Raw genomic sequence first — 18,278 nt, forward strand, 5'->3', positions numbered from 1 at the left:
AGTGGGCCAGCCCCCTTCTATGCCCCCACGCTCCGGGACTGGCTGAGTCCAGCTGTCTGTCTGTGGGAGGAAAGGATCACAGTGAGGGACAGAGAGTTCAGATGTCACTGTGTATGTGTAATCCTCCTGAGTTTGGATTGGCAGTACTGCTTTGGGCATTTCTGCGTGTCATTAAGACATAATCTATTGTGTCATGCATTTAGTAACATGCTTTATTTAGTGTTATCAGCCACTAATGATGGAATTTACAAAAGATCTGGTACACACTTAAAAAAAAAATTAAATTTAAATGCAAAATTACCTAATAACCTAATAACATTTTAACACAGCGCTATTGTTTCTTTTCAAAATTCACACATTCACAATTTTGTTAAATGTTATATGTATATATAAATATTATTATTATTATTATTATTATTATTATTATTATTATTATTATTATTATTATTATTATTATTATTATTATTATTATTATACACGTGTATTGCAAACAATAAAAACAATTAGAAATGAGGTAAGAGGGACATTTAGTTTTATTTGCTTTTATTCTTTGGTTTTTAGACCAATATTGTTTTTGGTAATAATAAAATATCAATATAATTATTATATTTATTTATATTTATTATAGTATATTATTATATTTATTGTTATTATTATGAATATTATAAGGAACGAGAGCTGGGCTTAGACCGCAATAGTAATTATTATTATTATTATTATTTTTATTATATAATAATAATAATAATAATAATAATAATAATAATAATAATAATAATAATCAAAAATATAGTTTTTTAGGCGAATATTATTCTTGGTAATTTTTAGAAATATTAATAATTATGATATAAATTGTAACAATAAAATTATTATATACTGAATGTTAATAAAATATTAATTATATATAATTGTATTATATTATTAAATGTATTGTATAAATTGTGTAATCATGATAAATGATAGAATTATGAACAGATTTTTATTTATTTTATTCGTTAATTTTAATTTGATCGGATTTTTCGTGCAGTATATTTTATGGCGAGACGCACAGCTGTGACGTCATTACGTAAGGCGGTCACTGTACTTTCGTTTTGACAACAATTGAAGAGGAAGAGAAACTCTCCGTCAGTTTGGAAGAAGTTCAACTTTAAGTCACCTTTTAAATGTCAGCCTGTAACACGAATGACCGAATGGCTGTAAGTTATTGCATAGATACGTCTGTGTTTGAGAATATAGTTTATATACTATATGTTATGTGACTGTAAACGGGTTATAGCGAGGAAGGAGGGGAAGCAAGTGCATTTAATCGTGTAAAAGGAACATTTCCCAGGCTGCTTTGCGTTTATTTATTCATATATTTATTTTTTGTTTAGAGTGTCGGTGTGAAAGGGTAATTTTTTTTTTTATTAACAGTAGTTCTTTAAATGTGTGTTGTGAATGTTTAAATGTGTGCAGATGGCTGTAGGAGAACCTGCTGAACCTCCTGAACTTGGAGGTGAAGATGAAGAAGTGAAGCTGATTGTTGGTGCAGATGAATGCGATGCAATGCCTGACCGCAGAGGAAGGTTTCTACTGTTTGGGAGGTGATTTCAGTTTTTTTTTTATTAAGAGACTCACCAGTCATATCCTAACTCAATCATCTTGGGACTTAAACAGAAAGGTTCTCATCAGAAACAGCGTTTATTTAGGATTTATTTTGATACAATTTGAAATATTACAATATTTTTCTACAATGTATGTACCTATAATCAGTGGTGCCGCCAGGATTCAATCATATAGAACGCACAGGACTCAGAATGTTTAGCCTATTACAAACCAGCATCTTTATTATTACTTAATTATTTATTTTTTAATTCACACCTCCAAAAAAATTGTACGCACAGTGTGTACAGGATTCCCGCTGGCGGCGCCACTGCCTATAATATATGTGATAACATTTCTTATTATATAATTAATCATTATATATATATAATTAGTGCTGCATTAATTGCGATTAATTAATCAAAAAAAGATAACGCACAAAAAAAATCAAATAACGCTTTTTTTCCACAGCCCGGAACCTTTCTCATTGCACAAGTTCCCAGTATACCCATTACAATGATGCACAGACAACAACACAAGAAACAGGAGAACCAGAGAAGTCATTCCTATGCTTTGTGGGCGTTAATCTTAGTTTAAATGTTAACACCAGATGGAAAACAAAAGCCCAGCTGTGTGTAAATTGACGATCACAGATCACGTACTGAGATTGTAACCTAACCCTAACCTAATCCAATAAACAAATAAAACACGTGTCCATTCACTTTGAAAACAAAAATAATTTTTTTGTATAGTGTATACCGTATATGTACAGTATACGCTCATAATCGATCTCAGTACGAGGTAAACTCAGTTCGTGACACTGAAGCTCTTCCAGCCTCCGTTACCACCTCAATGCTAAACTTGTTACAGCTAGCACGGCTATTGTTATATGATTAATTTAGATTAATCAAGATGAATTCATTAAAGTCTCCAATTATTTACATAAAAATTTTTTTATCGAGTCCCACCTCTAATATTAAGATTGGGTAATTTTATAGTATACATTATGAATTTTACAGGAGTATAATGTATCTATGGGTGGGTGGGTGTGGTGGGGCAGCGGTTAAAGAAGTGTGCTGGTTATCAGATAGTCACTGATTCTAATCCAACCTGGGCCACAACTGTGGGGTGTTGAGCAATATATTTACTATATTTACATTTGAGGAAGTGAAAGTATGAAATAGTTGTTTGTGATTGTGTGTTGTGTTTTAATTTGAAAAACAACTATGTTTAAAAATATTTTTTTCTGTAATTATTATTTTTGGTTTTCATTTACGAGACATTTCATGCGACCACACATGGGGTCACGACCTCAAGGTTGAAAAACACTGTCCTAAACTGTTGTTTGCCAATTTCTTTAGGAATACAGGTTATGGTAGGGTTGGGGTGTCAAACACAAGGCCCGGGGGCCAAATCCGGCCCTTTGGAGCATCTAATTCGGCCCGCTGGAAAATGACAAGAAAAAAAACATTTATCATTGTGTAAATTACGAAATCATTCAGCTTATATCACATGATGGCAGTCATTTATTTTTTTTTTTATCTCAAATTGTTGAAAAAAAATCCAGTTTTTTCAGAATCCTGCAAATTTCATGGATTTTTTTCTACTAAATTAAATAACAATTGTTCATAATATCAAGGAAATAAAAGTTAATTTAACTTAATACTTGGATATTCTCTTATATATTTGATATGTAATATGTAGTGCAAACTAATGTTGGAATTGCTCTTTTTCTGTGGCCCACTTGATATCAAACTGGTGTGTATTTGGCCCCTGAACTAAAATGAGTTTCACACCTCTGCAATAAACAGTCCAAATATCACACCATTTCATTAATTGTTGACCCATAGTGTTAATTCTGTAACCTACAAACATGGAGTGGTGTTAAATTTATCTGCCGAGTCACTGAGTAAATTACTCAAATATATATTGTGGAAGTTAACATGTTTAATTCTATCACAACACAAGGTGGCGCCCTCAGCTTTCAATATGAATTATTTTTCTTCAGATATTGAAGATAAAGTGAAACATCTTGTGTGGATTATTTCCTTTTTTATGCCAAACTGTCTCCTTGTATTTTGTGCAGACACTGTGTGTATTAATTAACGTAAGTTATATGTGTTTGTTTTTGTTCAAGGAATGTGCCAACAAGTTATTTAAATTAAATTGATATTTATCAAAGAGTATAAATACAGATATAAAACTATGGCTGCGGAGGATAGAATGGCATCGTTCCTGCAGATCCTTAAAAAGTCTGAAAAGGCAGTAAATGAATGTCTTAAATCGATGTTTGAAAAGTCTTACATTTTATTTATGATTGTAATTAGTGTCACGTTTCAAAATAAATGGTAACATTCGGGGTTTTTTGTAATATATAATTGACCGTAACCTCGCGCAATCACGACAGCGGAACCAACGATAAAACGTGTGACGTGGTTGCAGCGGATTCGCGTCATGTGAAATGTGAATTTAAAGAAAATTGCCTGTCCAACGAAGATGTTTTTCTTTATGTTTTTTTTTTTACTTTATTTTTGTTGTTTCATGTCTTTTGAGTGATTTAGATTACTTTAGTTTGTTGTTTTTGTTTGTTTTTGTGTATTTTACTGTCATTTTGTGTATTTTTGTGTGTTTACTTTGGGGGCTGCCAGTTGCACATCTGCATTAGACGCTGGAAAAAACTGACCCTAACCCTCATATACAGTATGTAACTGATGTGGCATTTTTCCCCCCAATTGTGTTTCCTGTGAAGTCGGTCTTAAATTTAATTTCAGATGGCAATAAAAAAAGTCTTAAAAAGATTTGGATTTCATTTGACTGATTAGCTGTAGGAACCCTGGAATGGTTAGACCTATACATCTTACTGCACATCTTACTCCTTATTTCTTGTTGGTCATTGGGTGCTCAGAGTGAGGCCGTGGGTGCTCAGAGTGAGGCTGTGGGTGCAGGTGATTCTCTGCCTGTCAGCACAGGAGCCACTTGTTGCCCTGTTTGACCTCAGCAGGCAGCGAGGCACAGGGCCCTGGTGTGAATGGCTCTTTAGAAAGAGCTGGTGTGATGGCGAGGCTGCTGACTCAGGGGGGCTCGCAGTGCGCCGCCCCCGGGCCCAGTCAGGTCTCCGTCCAGCACTGAGATCATGTCAGTATGCTAGCACACAACCACTAATTAAGCTACCAGGTGTGGGCAAGCTGGCTAAAAAAGACTTTTCAGATGCAGAGTGGTGTAGTACTTAATGAAGAACCAAGGTAAGGAAGACCCAACACTTGTGTAGCGTTCTCTACCTGCTGCTATTCCTCTTCCACTTGTTTGGTTTGGTTTGATGGAATAGTTTAAAATGGGAGGAGGGCTTTAAGAGGTTCTCGATCACATGTTTATCACTATATGGATGGCCTGCCTCCCTCTGAGTATGGAATCGTTGCTGAGCGCTGCTCCAGTGCATTGTTCTTGTACATGTGTGACCTGATGACGAGGCTCTTCTGGAACAGGCTTGGATTTTTTTTAACCCCCAAAGAGCCACAATCAGCTGGTTAATCTGGACGGATCTTTTAAAGAATGCCAATAGTCCAGGGCTGGGAGAATAGCCACAGGTGGAAGATTGTCTCCTGCTTGATTAATTTATATGCTTAGGATTTGTTAGAATCCAACACTTCCTGTGATCAAAAATGTTGTAGTTTGTCTGCTGACCAACTGGGGGATTACTGCGAGCAAATCTGGCTGCGAGATTGATGCCTTATTTGGAAAAAGTATGTACTTATTTAGATTTTATAATAGTGAGTTTGCTGTACCGCTGCTCATTATTCCAGGTTTACATTTCTTTCCTTGAAATGATTATCATGATTGAAAAAATGCTTTTTCATAAAAGGTAACTAAAGAAATTGTAAAATTTTTTTCTTCTCTTTTGTCCTTTTCCTATTCTTCCCCATCATTAGTAAGAGAACTAAGGATGGCCAGACGCGGGAGCAGGACTACTCTTCTGAAAGCCGTTACAGAGTTGTTTCACCAACATTCCAGTATAAGATGAGCCACCAACGAGTGGGAAAGTGCATCATCATCAACAATAAAAACTTCGACGAAAAGACAGGTACGGTTACCCACAGGGTTTGCTTTGCGTTTTTTTTTTATTTGTGAATGCGTTCTAATTAAAACTGTGATGCCAGGGATGAATGTACGCAATGGCACGGATCGAGATGCAGGGGAGCTGTTCAAGTGCTTCAAGAGCCTGGGCTTCGACGTCTTCATCTACAATGATCAGACTTGTGAGAAGATGGAGCATCTTCTTAGAGAAGGTAGGTAGATAAAGACTAATGTTGTGGTATGTTTATCATTATTGAGCCTTTTAGATATGGTACCTATTGTGGAAATGCATAGAGCATAAAATATGTTTAATGTCTTACAAATGAGCAAAATATGTGGACATTTTTCAAACTTTTTTTTTTTTTTTTTAAGACATTTTTGCACAGTTTATATCTTAAAATACAGTCCAGGGGCAGCGGCTATTTTCCATTGAATGTTTTTATTTGTTATTTATCCCGATTTTCTTCAATATTGTTTGATTTATAACTACAGACAACACAATAATGTCTGTTTGTGCTACTATAGATGTGTATGAAGTAGAGCTGGGCACTATCGACCAAAACTCACACTGTATCTCGATATTTTCTCTCAAAATGGTGATATATGATGTAAATCTCCAGATTTTTAACTCAATAAAGTCTTACCAGAAAGACCATTCTGGGTGAAATTTAGCTGATCCAAAATGCCACGCAGGCTCATTTATTAATATACAGCTGCACAATCTGTGCCACTTTTGGCTTTTTCTCTCCTAAGGGACAGCACGTGTGAGTGAGCTTGTTTAGAGGATGCACTCTGTAATCCGTCTAACTGTGCTTTTCATGCTGTACTGAGAAGTAATGCAAGCATCGACTCCTAAAACGAGTATTTTAATACAAACTAAGAAATATGGAAACATTGCAAAGAAGGACATTGGTTAACTGTACTCTATGATTAATATTAAATAAAAAAAAATATATATATATATATCACCTACATACAATATACAATATCACCTATATATACATATATATATATATAGGTGATATTGTCATTTTCTATATCGCCAAAATCAAAAACTTGATATATCTTGAATCTCGATAAATGTACAATTTTTGTTTTAGTTATTAGCTTGTAAATGAAAACCTATTAATATATATTTATATATATAGATATATATTATTATAAAATATTAGTCATATTGACTAGGCTTAGTTAAGCTAAAAATATGAGTTAGTTTTTGTGTTTATGTGTGTCAGCTTCAGAGGAAGATCACAGTGAGAGCTCATGTTTCGCCTGTATCCTGCTGAGCCACGGGGAGGAGGGCATGATCTACGGCACGGACGGAGCCATGCCCATCAAGAGCATGACCTCACTGTTCAGGGGAGACATGTGCAAAAGCCTAGTGGGGAAGCCAAAGCTGTTCTTCATTCAGGTACGCATCTCAAAAGACTTTGAAACAGACTTGTTGGTTTAAAAATGGATACATTTTAATTGTCGTCGTTGAGAGAGCTACTCAGGATCTTAATGAAATGTCATTTCATTTACTCCACCAGGCTTGTCGGGGTGCAGAGTTTGATGAAGGCATACAGACGGATTCGGGTCCACCGAACGATACCCTGGAGACGGACGCTAACCCAAGACACAAGGTCCCTGTGGAGGCAGATTTTCTCTTTGCCTATTCTACTGTGCCAGGTAATCCAGCGTTCTCTAAAGTTGGGAAATATAAAGACACAACTTTATTAGGGTCTCAAAAATTTCCCAAATTAAGTTTCAGGGTTTTACTCATTTACGCGTGATGTTACACTTTTCCATTTTGTTTCCGTTTCATCATTTTTCCCTGTTTAGATGACTTTACTGGCTATTCAAATTCCCGAAATCATTTCAAACATGCTAAATAGGGTTAATAAAGTCAACTACTGTTATTAATTTTACATTTTAAATGATTCATATGCTTCTGATTTACAAAAACAGGATTATTATTATATATTATTAGCCACATTGGTAACACTTAGCCACCCGTTTAACAGGAAAAAATACCATGGAATATTAAAAAACACACTTCAGATGAAGCTGTATTCATTTTCAATCACAGGATAACATGGTCACCACTCCATCTGTTACACGTAGCATGAGATTTTGAACGGGGTTATGGGCGGAATTGGACATATTTGTCCGATGGTCACAATTTCTAGACATTCAGTCATCTGTTGTTTTTGGTGGAAAAAATGTGTGATATTGTCCCGAAACGTGCATGTGAGGCATTATCTTGTCATGTTGGGGCCCAATTATAAGTAGAAGTACAGGTAGATTTATATCCTGATATAGAATTTCTTCCTTAAAATTACATGATCTTTTCATATTTCTCAGTACCTTTATGATAGTTACGGCCTAAAACGCCTGATTTTGCAGCAGTATTTTCCAAATATTGTTTCAAAAGTTGTGACTAAGGCTACTTATTTTTTATAACTTTTCGTAGACTGGTCCCCCCAAAAAAAACCTAATTGGTTTTCAATTCTTTCATATACAGAAAAGAGCAGATTCACAACAATTTACCAAGATGTGGATAATTTCCAGTGTCAGTGTTTGTTTTTAAAACAATAAAAAAAAAAAAAAATCCCAAAATAATACATAAATGCTACTTCTCCTTTAAGAATCTTCTCAATGAAGAAATATTTGTGACTTTTGCTACATATACTGTTGTCAATTCTGTTTTTTTGTCCATTCGTTTTCTGCGATCACAGAAAATCAGAGACGCTAGTTTATGGAGTGTGTGTGTGTGTAAGCATTTTTTTTACTGTTGACTCATGCTTTTCCAGGCTATTACTCTTGGAGGAACCCGGGCAAGGGCTCCTGGTTCGTCCAGGCGCTTTGCAACGTCCTCAATGAGTTTGGCAAGCAGCTGGAGATCATGCAGATTCTGACTCGGGTCAATTACATGGTGGCCACCAGCTTCGAGTCCTGGTCTGAGGACCCACGCTTCAGTGAGAAGAAGCAGATCCCCTGCGTCGTTTCCATGCTGACCAAAGAACTGTATTTCAACTGACCACCCATTAACTCCACTTTACTCTGTCACGCCACAGAGTGACTTGACCAAATCTTTCAAGTACTGACTTGAGCGATAAAAGCATTCAGGGAATATTGTGGCCCGACATGGCACATGTGGAGCACAGATCACCTTTAGCCTTTTGTTGTTGGCCTTTAAATCTAGCGCTGTGTGTAGGGAAGATAATTAGCGACACTCTGCGTTCATCCTGTTCCTCTTCTTTAGAAAAACAGTGTCACATTGGATCTGATCTTTGTGGATAGGCGTTGTTTAATATCCATGTTATTCTGGAACCAATAAAATTAGCTGCCAGTTTTTTGTGGGTTATGGTAATTACATCTGAATATCTGTCCCAGGAGATGCTCAGATACAAGTGAAGGAGTGGCTCATCGTTCCTAATTGGCTATTAAATGATAGCATACATTTTTATTCAGTTTATCTCAGATTTTAAAAAGATTGGATGAATGGATTTAGTCGTTTTGCCCGATTGAATTTTGTTTCCCCGATTCGAAACGATGCCTTTCTTGGCATGTCATTGACGGTTCATAGGAAACCTGATTGGAAAATTTAGGAAAAATTCCAACCTCTTTGATTGCTGTGGGAGAGTTAAAAACCGTGGGTTGATAACAGACAAAATGAGTTGTTGAAGAGAGGGACGAGAAGTTTTTGGGAAAATGGGTCAGAACGTTTCCAACAATCTGTGTCCAATGTTTCACTTTCCAACTTTCAGTGGTCGACAAAAAAGACCAAACATGTCACAATGCTCTCGCCAAAGGCTCGGTGTATCAGCCTTCCTAGCAAGTTGACGTTAGTCGAGCAGCATGCTGACACACTCAGGTTCTTGAACGTCCCATAAAGTTACGTGTTGGTTGTCAATTTGAACATTTTGGACATTTGTAGTGGCTAGGAAGGTGTGATCTTTTGCTGTGTAGTGATTGGTTCTCTAAAATCCTAGAACAAGTTTATAGCCACGGTTCATTTCCGTCATTTTCAGCACGAGAATTTATTTTCGAACAAACCTAACCAATTGAAATGATTGCATTTGATCGAATCTGTACAGTGCTTGACTGGACAAAGTCTAAATAAGAGTTTTATTTAATTTTTTCATAGCTTTAATGTTAGTCACTCCTTTACAGTCTTATTATTAAGAGATAAACAGTCTCTGTATGACCCCTTTTTAATATATGGTAAACATTAGAGCTTGGTTGGCCCAAGACACAAATGCCACACCAATTTACTGTATATCAGTGTTATATATAGTCTGAAAACACAGTACAGTATAGTCCTGGTACCAAGCAATGTCTAATAGATTTTACTAAAAACTATTCTATCCTTTTAGCACTTTTTAAGATTTGATAAAAGCATTTGTGAAATTGTACTTATAGAGGACAATCATGACATTTATGTTACGAGAGTGTGTATCTGAGAATGTGTTGTTGTCCTTCAGTCTGTCATTCACAGAGGCAGCTATTACCGGTGTAAGATTGTAAAATGAACCCCCGGGAGCCATTTTCAATATTACACCGGCAGCTACTGTTCGAAACTCTCACAATCCACATGTTCACGATGCTATTACCAGTTCTGCAATATTGTTTTTCTTGAAATAGTTTTCACTTAATAGAATACATGCATTATTATTAATGAAAAATTGATAGTAATTTAAAAAAAAAAAAATTACAATCCTTATTTGTGATTTTAGTTTTTTTTTTTTACCAAATCCCAGTATTGCGACTCAATGTTGTTCATGGATTGAATCCCCTCGACACATAATATCTCAGTGATGTGGTGCCCAACATTGGCTAAAAGAAGTGTTTTCTCCACTTTTTTGTGAATGGATTTCAACAAAAGAATATCATTTATTTGATATGGAAAAAAAAAAAACTTAATCCAAAATGCTGTTGTCCTCAAGGATATATTTGAAAGCATTTAGATAGATGAATGAATATTTCAAAAATGCATAATCTGGCCCTTTTTCCTCTCTCTTCCATTGTGTTTTTTTTTTATTATTTTTTTTTAATATGGGGTAATAAAACATATGAATGCATTCTATACAGAGGAATTCTGATGTAAACATCTTGTATTAAATCTCAACCTTTTGAGTAATGCTGTGTTTGCTGTTGTTTATTTTGCACATTTCCTACACATACTTGCATAGATACAAAAGTGTGTGTATTTTTTAATAAACCATTTTTTTTTTACTTTCCGGTGTTTTCTGAAATTTTCGTTTGCATGTTTGTTTTTGTTTTGTCCTAGATTTTAAAAATGACCATGTATAAAAGGGTCGCCTTGTTCCATGATGTAATATCAATCACAGATTTTTTTAAGTTTTAGAGAAATTTCAGTGAAAGCCTGGATTTCTAATCTCGCAAAACAACTTAAAAACTGTCTTTGTGCCAAAAATTCAATGCTCCTATTAATTAATGACACGGTCAAGGCTGTAAAAATGTTTTTTGAGTGACAATGAAGAGACTATGACCATTTCTTTTTTTAATACATGTGAACAAAAACTGTAATGTTCACAAATCTAAAATAAAATTTTCTGTCATTATTAAAGTGTAAGTAGCGGTACACTCTAAAACCACTTCTTTTTGTTGTTGGTTGAATTCATATATGATTAAGTATGAAATAATGTAGTTCATTGATCCTATAGTCCCACTCTCCACATTTTTGTGTAAGTATTTAAATGTATAATTTTTACGTGTAAAATGTCAGAGTGAAGGCCCTCTATGGGTTGAATGCTGGCTATTTTGTATCAGTGACGTCACTAACTGCCACTGTTGGCCCCGCCTCTTCTATAAAAGATGGGAGGAGCCTGGTTTGCTCCTCTCACAGCCCTCAGTGAGCATGTATTGACAGCTCTATGAGGAACTGTGCAGCGCTGTAGGGGCGGGGCTGCCGTGACTGGGTGTGTCTTAACGTCTCTAGGAGTAACGCCCATGATCAAGGCATTTTTCAAATTGAAAAAAATGCCTTGATTTTTTAAGTAGAATCAAAGACCAATGACGCAAATAGCAAGTTAAAAAATGATTCCAATGCTGAACCTAAGCTGTATCCAGAGCTAAGTATGATAATGTTATAACGTTACCTCTCAGTCAAGCATTCCCAACCAATCCTGTCCTTCCCTGTTCCCCTCAGAGGACAGGAGCTGACCGGGAAGCATCACAGATTCTAAGTGGCTTCCAGTTTGTGCCTTCATTGTCATGACCAGGACACAATGCCTGATATAGAGAGTCAGTGAAGGTCCCTGTACAGAAACAATAGATGGGTGTCATTGTATCAGCTCCCAGGAAGCAAACCAAACCCCCAGGAAAGCTGCAGTACACACCGATACGGTGAAACTGCCTTCCTGAAAGCGGGGGCAGTTCATGATTAGCACCGTCATGCCATGCGGTATAGTCTCCATTAAAGTATTCCACACACCAGGACTCTTTGCCTCGTCCTAGCCAGCAGTCCTCTTCTTTCTCCTTGCCTTTGCGTGGGATGCTTGGGTAGGTGAGCCCTATTTCCCAGTAAGTTTTTCCACTAACCTCCACCTCCCAATAATGGCGACCCTCACTCAAGGCTTGCTGGCTGATCACATTTAGGGTGTTGTCAAAGCGAGAAGGCACGTCCGGGACCTCCTGCCAGTTTTCCGTGTATGTTGCTGAGTCACCATTGGGAGAGATGATCAGCTTAGGGTGAGCAGTACCTGCATCGAGGACCACATCTGCTGCATCTGTGTAAGACAAGTCAATACATCATTTTGCCACTGTGGGAAATCTTGATAAAAATAAAAAAGACATATCCTGCATGGAGTTCTCAACTCACATGTCTGAAACAACTTCTTGGAGATAGGGATCTGAGACCTGATGAAAAGCAGTAGGTTGATGGTCAGACTCAGCAACTGTTGGTTCCTGAAGTCATCTGTCTGGATGAGGTCAGGGTCGCTTTTTTTCAGAGACTCGGATATTCTACATTTCAAACACAATGAAACGTTAATGAGTTTTGGAAAGAAACACTTTACTTGAAGTTTTACACATAAGCCTGACATTAAGTGTCGTTTGTTACCCTAACCCTTGCCCTTCTTTACCCTAAACCCTAACCCAGTGACGTGCCGTGAGCACTAGGGTTGGGTAGGCAGGGCGTTGCAAATCGAGACCACCAATGTCGACACCAATGACAATTTCAAATGTTTCTGAACAAAAACACCATTAAAGAAACATAAACAATTATTCAATATCGCCTCCATACTCTTGCTGCTTTTGGAAGGGGGTGTGGCCTCCTCCTGCCTTACAGCGGAGTGAGACTGTGCAGCCGTACCAGGAAATGGCAATGTTTAGTCATTTGGGTTATAAAAAGCACAAAATGCTGACACTTTCAAACTTACAGGTACTGTAGGCTTTCAGAAACGGAAAAATAAATAATTTATAATTATATTATAATTAAAACAATCAAAATATCAATTCACCCTTGGGTAGGCACTTCCCTAACCCTACCTAAACCCACTAGATCCCTCCATCTAACACAAAAATGTCAACTTAACAAAAAGTGCTGTAATTTAGAGAACGACATTTAATGACTGCCTTCATGACACATTATTCATGCAAATGACAGATAATGACAGCCTTATGTATACAACTTCAAGTAAAGCGTTCGAGAGTTATTAGTATTTCCTTAAATAGACAAAACAGGGGAAAATGTCTCCACCTGTTCTAAAACCCACCGACCAAATATCAGTCGTAAGTCGTAAAAAAAAAAAATGCATTTAACACTGTAGGGATGTTGCCACTTTATTTTTCCATATCCATCATTGTCAAACTAGTACTGGATGAGGAAACATTCATCACCACCCACAGATATGACAGCACATGCATAGAAAAAAAATAAGACTGATGACGTTAGTTGGACTAGTTCTCGAAATTGGGACAATGAGCTTCTCCATTCCATCAGCATTGACTCATTAGTGATATAACAGGACTTCTACTGTATAACACAATAACATGTTGTACAACACAGATAAAGACATATAGTGTATATAGTTTCAAGTGCTTTTTACTGAAATCTCAACGTGATTCCTTGTGTTTTTTTCCCCAAACAAGGAAGACAGTGAATCACTTGACGCCATTATTGTGCCGTCTTGTTTATTGTGCTCCCTGGGTTGTGTTATGTACAGAAAGAAGATCCTACCTTTGGTCTATTTCTGAATTCTGTGGAAGAAGAAGAAATATTTCTTTCACTTTACACCATTTAAAAGGTCAAAACAAATTATAGTTACTCGGTTTTTATTGTGTTATTTCACCTGAGTTCCGGCGTTCATCAGTTCTTGATCCAATTCCTGGGTCAGATGGTAACAATCCTCTATTTTCTCCTCCACCAGTTTTTCAGTGGCTTCGAACTCGGTGTCGAGCTGGGTCAGTGTGATCCGCAGGTCCTCATCCAGAACCCTCTTCATGTCTTCATACTTCTTCTTGATTTTCTCCTTAACCTCATTAGTCTTTTTCTACAGTTATCATAGCGTAGGATGTAAAAAGTGGCAAATTACTGATGATTCTGACTCCGTTTTATTTGACTGATTACAAATACTCACGTTACTGTAATTAAGTTGCTTTTATGGGTGCTTGTACTTTTTTGAGTATATTTCTAAATCAGTCATTTTACTCGTACTTAAATACGTTTTTAAACAAAATAAAATACTTTGCTACATTTATTTATTCATTTTGACAAACATTTTATTTAATACAGATGCCTTTGTGGTCAACTTATTATTCCTTACAGTGTAACCAGCCATCATCCTCTGTACCCACCTCTTGGACTGTGTGATGGGCTGCTGAAACCTATTCAAGCAAATATCAATATATTGACATCTATTTATTTATTTATATTTATTATTCATAGTTATTAGTATTATTTGTACACATAGGCCATAAGACTGAAAGAAAATGGTGGCGCATACTGTACTGTACAGCTGACGCGAACCCCTCTAAATAGTACAGAATGTCGAGCAGAATGCTTTTTGTAAATATCTTTTTTTATGGCAGCTTTTGCGCTTTTTTTTTTTTTGCACTCCTATCTTTGTTTTTTATTTAATTGAGCATCACGTTAGTTCAGGCAAGCTAGTCCAGCACCTTCATCTGCCAGTTAAGTGACAGCATTCATCCCCTAATCAGTTATTCATACAGCTGATCATGTTCTATGCTTCCCATTGGTTCGAGTTGGTCTCAGCGCTGCATTTAAACCACGGCAACACGCCTACTTCCACATGCTTCGTCCGCAAACGCCTCGCAACCCACCCCCACCCCAGCTCCCCCTCTTCTGTCTGATTCAACACTGTCTTTTGTTGCCATCTAAACATCTGTGCTTCTGTTCCACGGGGTCCTGCTGACCGCTCTCTCTGCTTATGCCTCTACATGTAGCCCCAGGAAAAGCAAAGGGTTTGTTTTGGGAGTTCCACGCAGCTGCTGGAAAAGGGCAGAGACGTCCCAGAACAGAGCCTTACCGCCAAATCTAAAATGCATGCTAAATACAACAATTTGTTGTATTTTGCGCTATACAAATAAAGTTGAATTGAATTGAATTGGACTAAAGTGATCCTGATTGAATTATATTTAAAATTCTTGTTGTTTGCACCGACTGAAGAGCTTTTTTCAATTTTGTTGTACTTGTTGCAATGACAAATAAAGTTCTATTCTGTTCTACCATCGCATACACATGGATATCTTGATTTTTTTCTCTCTCTGTGTCCCAGCATGAATGATGTCTACTGACTTACTGTCATCTCCACCTGCTTAGCCGCCAGCTTCTTCATCCTGTTGGTGATGGCATCCCTCTGTCGCTGCAAGTGCTGCTGATGTTTCCGAAGCTTTTCCTTTGAAACACACAGAATTATGAGACATTAAGAAAATTTGAGTTAAAATAAAAGACTCCACGTGCTGACTCAAAGGTTACTTCAAGGTCTTCTTTCAGTATGAACATTAAACTAGAGCCTAATGTTCATCGTCTGCCTATGCCCACCTGTTGATTCATTGTCGCAGTTGGAGTTGAGTTTAGAGCCAACAAACATTCACTGGAGCGAGAGAGGCTTTTATAGATGTGGGGGCTTTGTGTCTGGGAGGGGGGGACACTGGAACAGGTGACTTTACTGTCCTAGATCATTTTTCATAGCCATCTAAATACAAAGCAGTTAAGACTGATAGCATACGCCCTGATACTACAATATGATTTTGTGCACTTCTGACACTTTTTATATAAAGCTGTTGCTAAAAAACAATGCAAACCATTTTCAAATGTACCCTTAAGTATAAATACACTGTGCGCTCTTTGCATTTCTGTCCTTTGTAAGTTAATTTAGTCACAGTGGTGCCTGTTTAAAATGCTTACCATGACCCATGGCACCTTATACATGCACCAGTGGCAGCTGGTCTCTGTCCTCCTCTTTCTTCCCGTCATGGGCTGACAAATTTCCAAAAAGATCACTTCAAATAAAAAGGTAGATGACTCGTGTCTATATAGGCCTCAATAGTTTCATTTCTAACAACTGCTTCCAGCTAAATGCACAGATCAGCCATTAAGTGCAAGTCCCATTTTGCTGTTAAAACAGTCCTGACCTAAGGAGGCGTGGCCTCTGCCCAACCCTTTCGGTTCCTGTAAATTATGCAGCTTGCTTGATTTTATTGCATCATTTTCATTTGAAATTGAAAGCAAAATTGATAACTAGTCAGTCAGACTGCTCCAAAGAACTTATAATTTAAAGATTATCAGCGCAAACCTTCACCAAATCTCCTATTTACCAGATATTGGCACTTATCTGGATCATTGATCCTGATCATTATACCATGATCATTCTTATTTTAAAGGAAATTTATATCCCATTAACAATGACACAGTAGGTACTTGAATTGGTACCATTATTTTTTGAATTATTTTCTTTTTGAAAAATCGCGATGAAAAGAACAATCCCGATTCAATCTGATTGAGGAACTTACCCAACACAACTGAGTCAAATTGGATCGATTACCAACCAAAATATTAACCTCTTAAGCCCCAGCCACTTTTCTGAAAATCACATATCCATAACAAATAACGTTTTTTCTAACCTTCTACATGACCTACATGGCTAATTTTTGTTCAGTAGGGTCCATAGTGGTTATAGATGACGTGAAGTTTTGGAAATATATGATACTGAATGACAATAAATAATATTTTAAATACAAAAATCTGTCACCTGCCTAAAAAAAAAAAAACTAGAGGTTTACATCAAATAGCCAATTCTCAATAGCGAAGGCTAATTAAAAAAAAACAGAACTAATTGAACTAATGTATTGTAGTCCAAAGATACACGTTTTTGTACAAAGAAGTTCAGGCAAAAGCCCACTTTGCCACAACTGTGCCAAACTTTGCAACTGTGTTATGTTAATAGTAGTCTTACGTTTGACCACGATAATGGCTTAGAGTGCTTTTTTCAAGGAGACTCAAAGCTTGTACAGAAACAATTATTCATTCACACCAGTTACTCACATCATTCACGCCAGTGGTGGTAAGCTACAATGTAGCCACAGATGCCCTGGGGCATACTGACAGAAGAGTGGCTGCATTTTGTGCCTACGGCCCCTCTGGCCACCACCAACATTCATGCACATTACAATTCATACTCATTCATACGAGGCAATGTAGGTAAAGTGCCCTAACCAAGGGCACAACGGCAATGACTTGGATAGAGTGGGATTCAAACCCCCAACCCTTCAGTTATTGGACGAGCCACTCTACTACTGAGCCACAGTTGCACTGTAAAAGTTTCTGAAAGTCCACCAATGGTGAGCGATAGGAATTTTTCAAACGAATCTAATCAGTATATTGATCTGGATCCCCTCCAAAATTTAGTGGAATTTTCCATGCAGTAACATCCATCCACCTCTGGTTCAAATTCTGTCAACATCTGTTAAATACAGATAAAATAAACGGAGGAATAGTTATGGCTGAATGATGAAAGAGCTGTTATTTATCAAAACACGACTTTCTCTTGTCTTTTTCTCTAAAATTGATTATCAGTGGCCTTGTGCTGGGCAGCGTTAGACTCTGCATGTGTCCTGTGCACGTGAGCAGGATTACATGTGCATTAACTCACCATTAGAGGGCTAAACCAAACCTGTCTTGCAACAACCTGTGTTGACCTTTCCATCTTTCGTGTATGAAGCTCTTGTCCTCACCTCCACATATCAGTGACTGTGATGTATTATGTATATAGTGAATATTTCCTCCTATGTGTCACTAAGCCACCATGATGCCCTATATAGATAGTTTAAAAAGCATTATATAGTTTGAGGAATCCTTGCTTTTTACACTTGCTATGATGCAGTGTGCGTTTCAGTGTCTGAAAATGAGAAAATAGACTTTACACGATACTGAAAGCATTGTTTTTTTTGTTCTCTCACAGAAACATGGCCCACAAAAACCACCAACCTTAAAATAGCAATGCAACAACTAACCAGAAAGTCCAGTTTAGTCACCGAACAAAAAGCAGCCTTCCTCCCCCAGCGGGAATTATTGTTGTTACGGAAAGTGAGGCGAGTACAGTTCCTTCCTGAGCAGGTAAGAAGCTTCGCCTTGATTTTTGAACGCGCTATCCAACCGT

The 18,278-nt window shown here is 37.1% G+C and overlaps 3 protein-coding genes across 6 annotated transcripts in view; 2 read left to right on the plus strand and 1 right to left on the minus strand.

The window, feature by feature from the left end:
* Positions 1-25: 25 nt before the first annotated feature.
* LOC114481235 (E3 ubiquitin-protein ligase TRIM39) overlaps positions 26-18,278 on the minus strand; it is a 19,730-nt gene continuing 1,477 nt past the window's right edge. Inside the window, exons 1-7 of one of the 3 annotated variants that reach the window (XM_028475836.1) lie at positions 15,662-15,688; positions 15,420-15,515; positions 13,950-14,150; positions 13,838-13,857; positions 12,479-12,621; positions 11,757-12,386; positions 26-60 (exon numbers count right to left, since the gene is read on the minus strand). In XM_028475836.1, the coding sequence (XP_028331637.1) occupies positions 11,803-12,386; positions 12,479-12,621; positions 13,838-13,857; positions 13,950-14,150; positions 15,420-15,515; positions 15,662-15,673 (1,056 nt within the window). In that variant the 5' untranslated portion in view covers positions 15,674-15,688 and the 3' untranslated portion in view covers positions 26-60; positions 11,757-11,802. The other 2 variants (XM_028475838.1, XM_028475837.1) reach the window with 2 other exon arrangements.
* Positions 1,056-10,619, plus strand: casp7 (caspase 7, apoptosis-related cysteine peptidase). Its single transcript, XM_028475840.1, has 7 exons — positions 1,056-1,193; positions 1,453-1,580; positions 5,505-5,656; positions 5,733-5,861; positions 6,885-7,060; positions 7,182-7,320; positions 8,445-10,619. Exons 1-7 carry the CDS (start codon positions 1,161-1,163, stop codon positions 8,669-8,671), a joined length of 984 nt encoding a protein of 327 aa, XP_028331641.1. The 5' UTR covers positions 1,056-1,160; the 3' UTR covers positions 8,672-10,619.
* LOC114481232 (pleckstrin homology domain-containing family S member 1-like) overlaps positions 18,089-18,278 on the plus strand; it is a 12,247-nt gene continuing 12,057 nt past the window's right edge. The window contains exon 1 of one of the 2 annotated variants that reach the window (XM_028475833.1): positions 18,089-18,235. The gene's annotated coding sequence lies outside the window, so the exon portion shown is untranslated. The remainder of the gene's footprint in view (positions 18,236-18,278) is intronic. The other variant, XM_028475832.1, reaches the window with a different exon arrangement.

The sequence above is a fragment of the Gouania willdenowi genome, chromosome 19, assembly GCF_900634775.1.
Source record: "Gouania willdenowi chromosome 19, fGouWil2.1, whole genome shotgun sequence".
NCBI classification, from domain to species: Eukaryota; Metazoa; Chordata; class Actinopteri; order Blenniiformes; family Gobiesocidae; genus Gouania; species Gouania willdenowi.

Coding starts and splice junctions, on each gene's coding strand:
- casp7 (XM_028475840.1), top strand. CDS start 1,161: ATGTCAGCCTGTAACACGAATGACCGAATGGCT. Junction 1,194..1,452: donor ACACGAATGACCGAATGGCT/GTAAGTTATTGC, acceptor AAATGTGTGCAG/ATGGCTGTAGGAGAACCTGC. Junction 7,321..8,444: donor TGCCTATTCTACTGTGCCAG/GTAATCCAGCGT, acceptor ATGCTTTTCCAG/GCTATTACTCTTGGAGGAAC.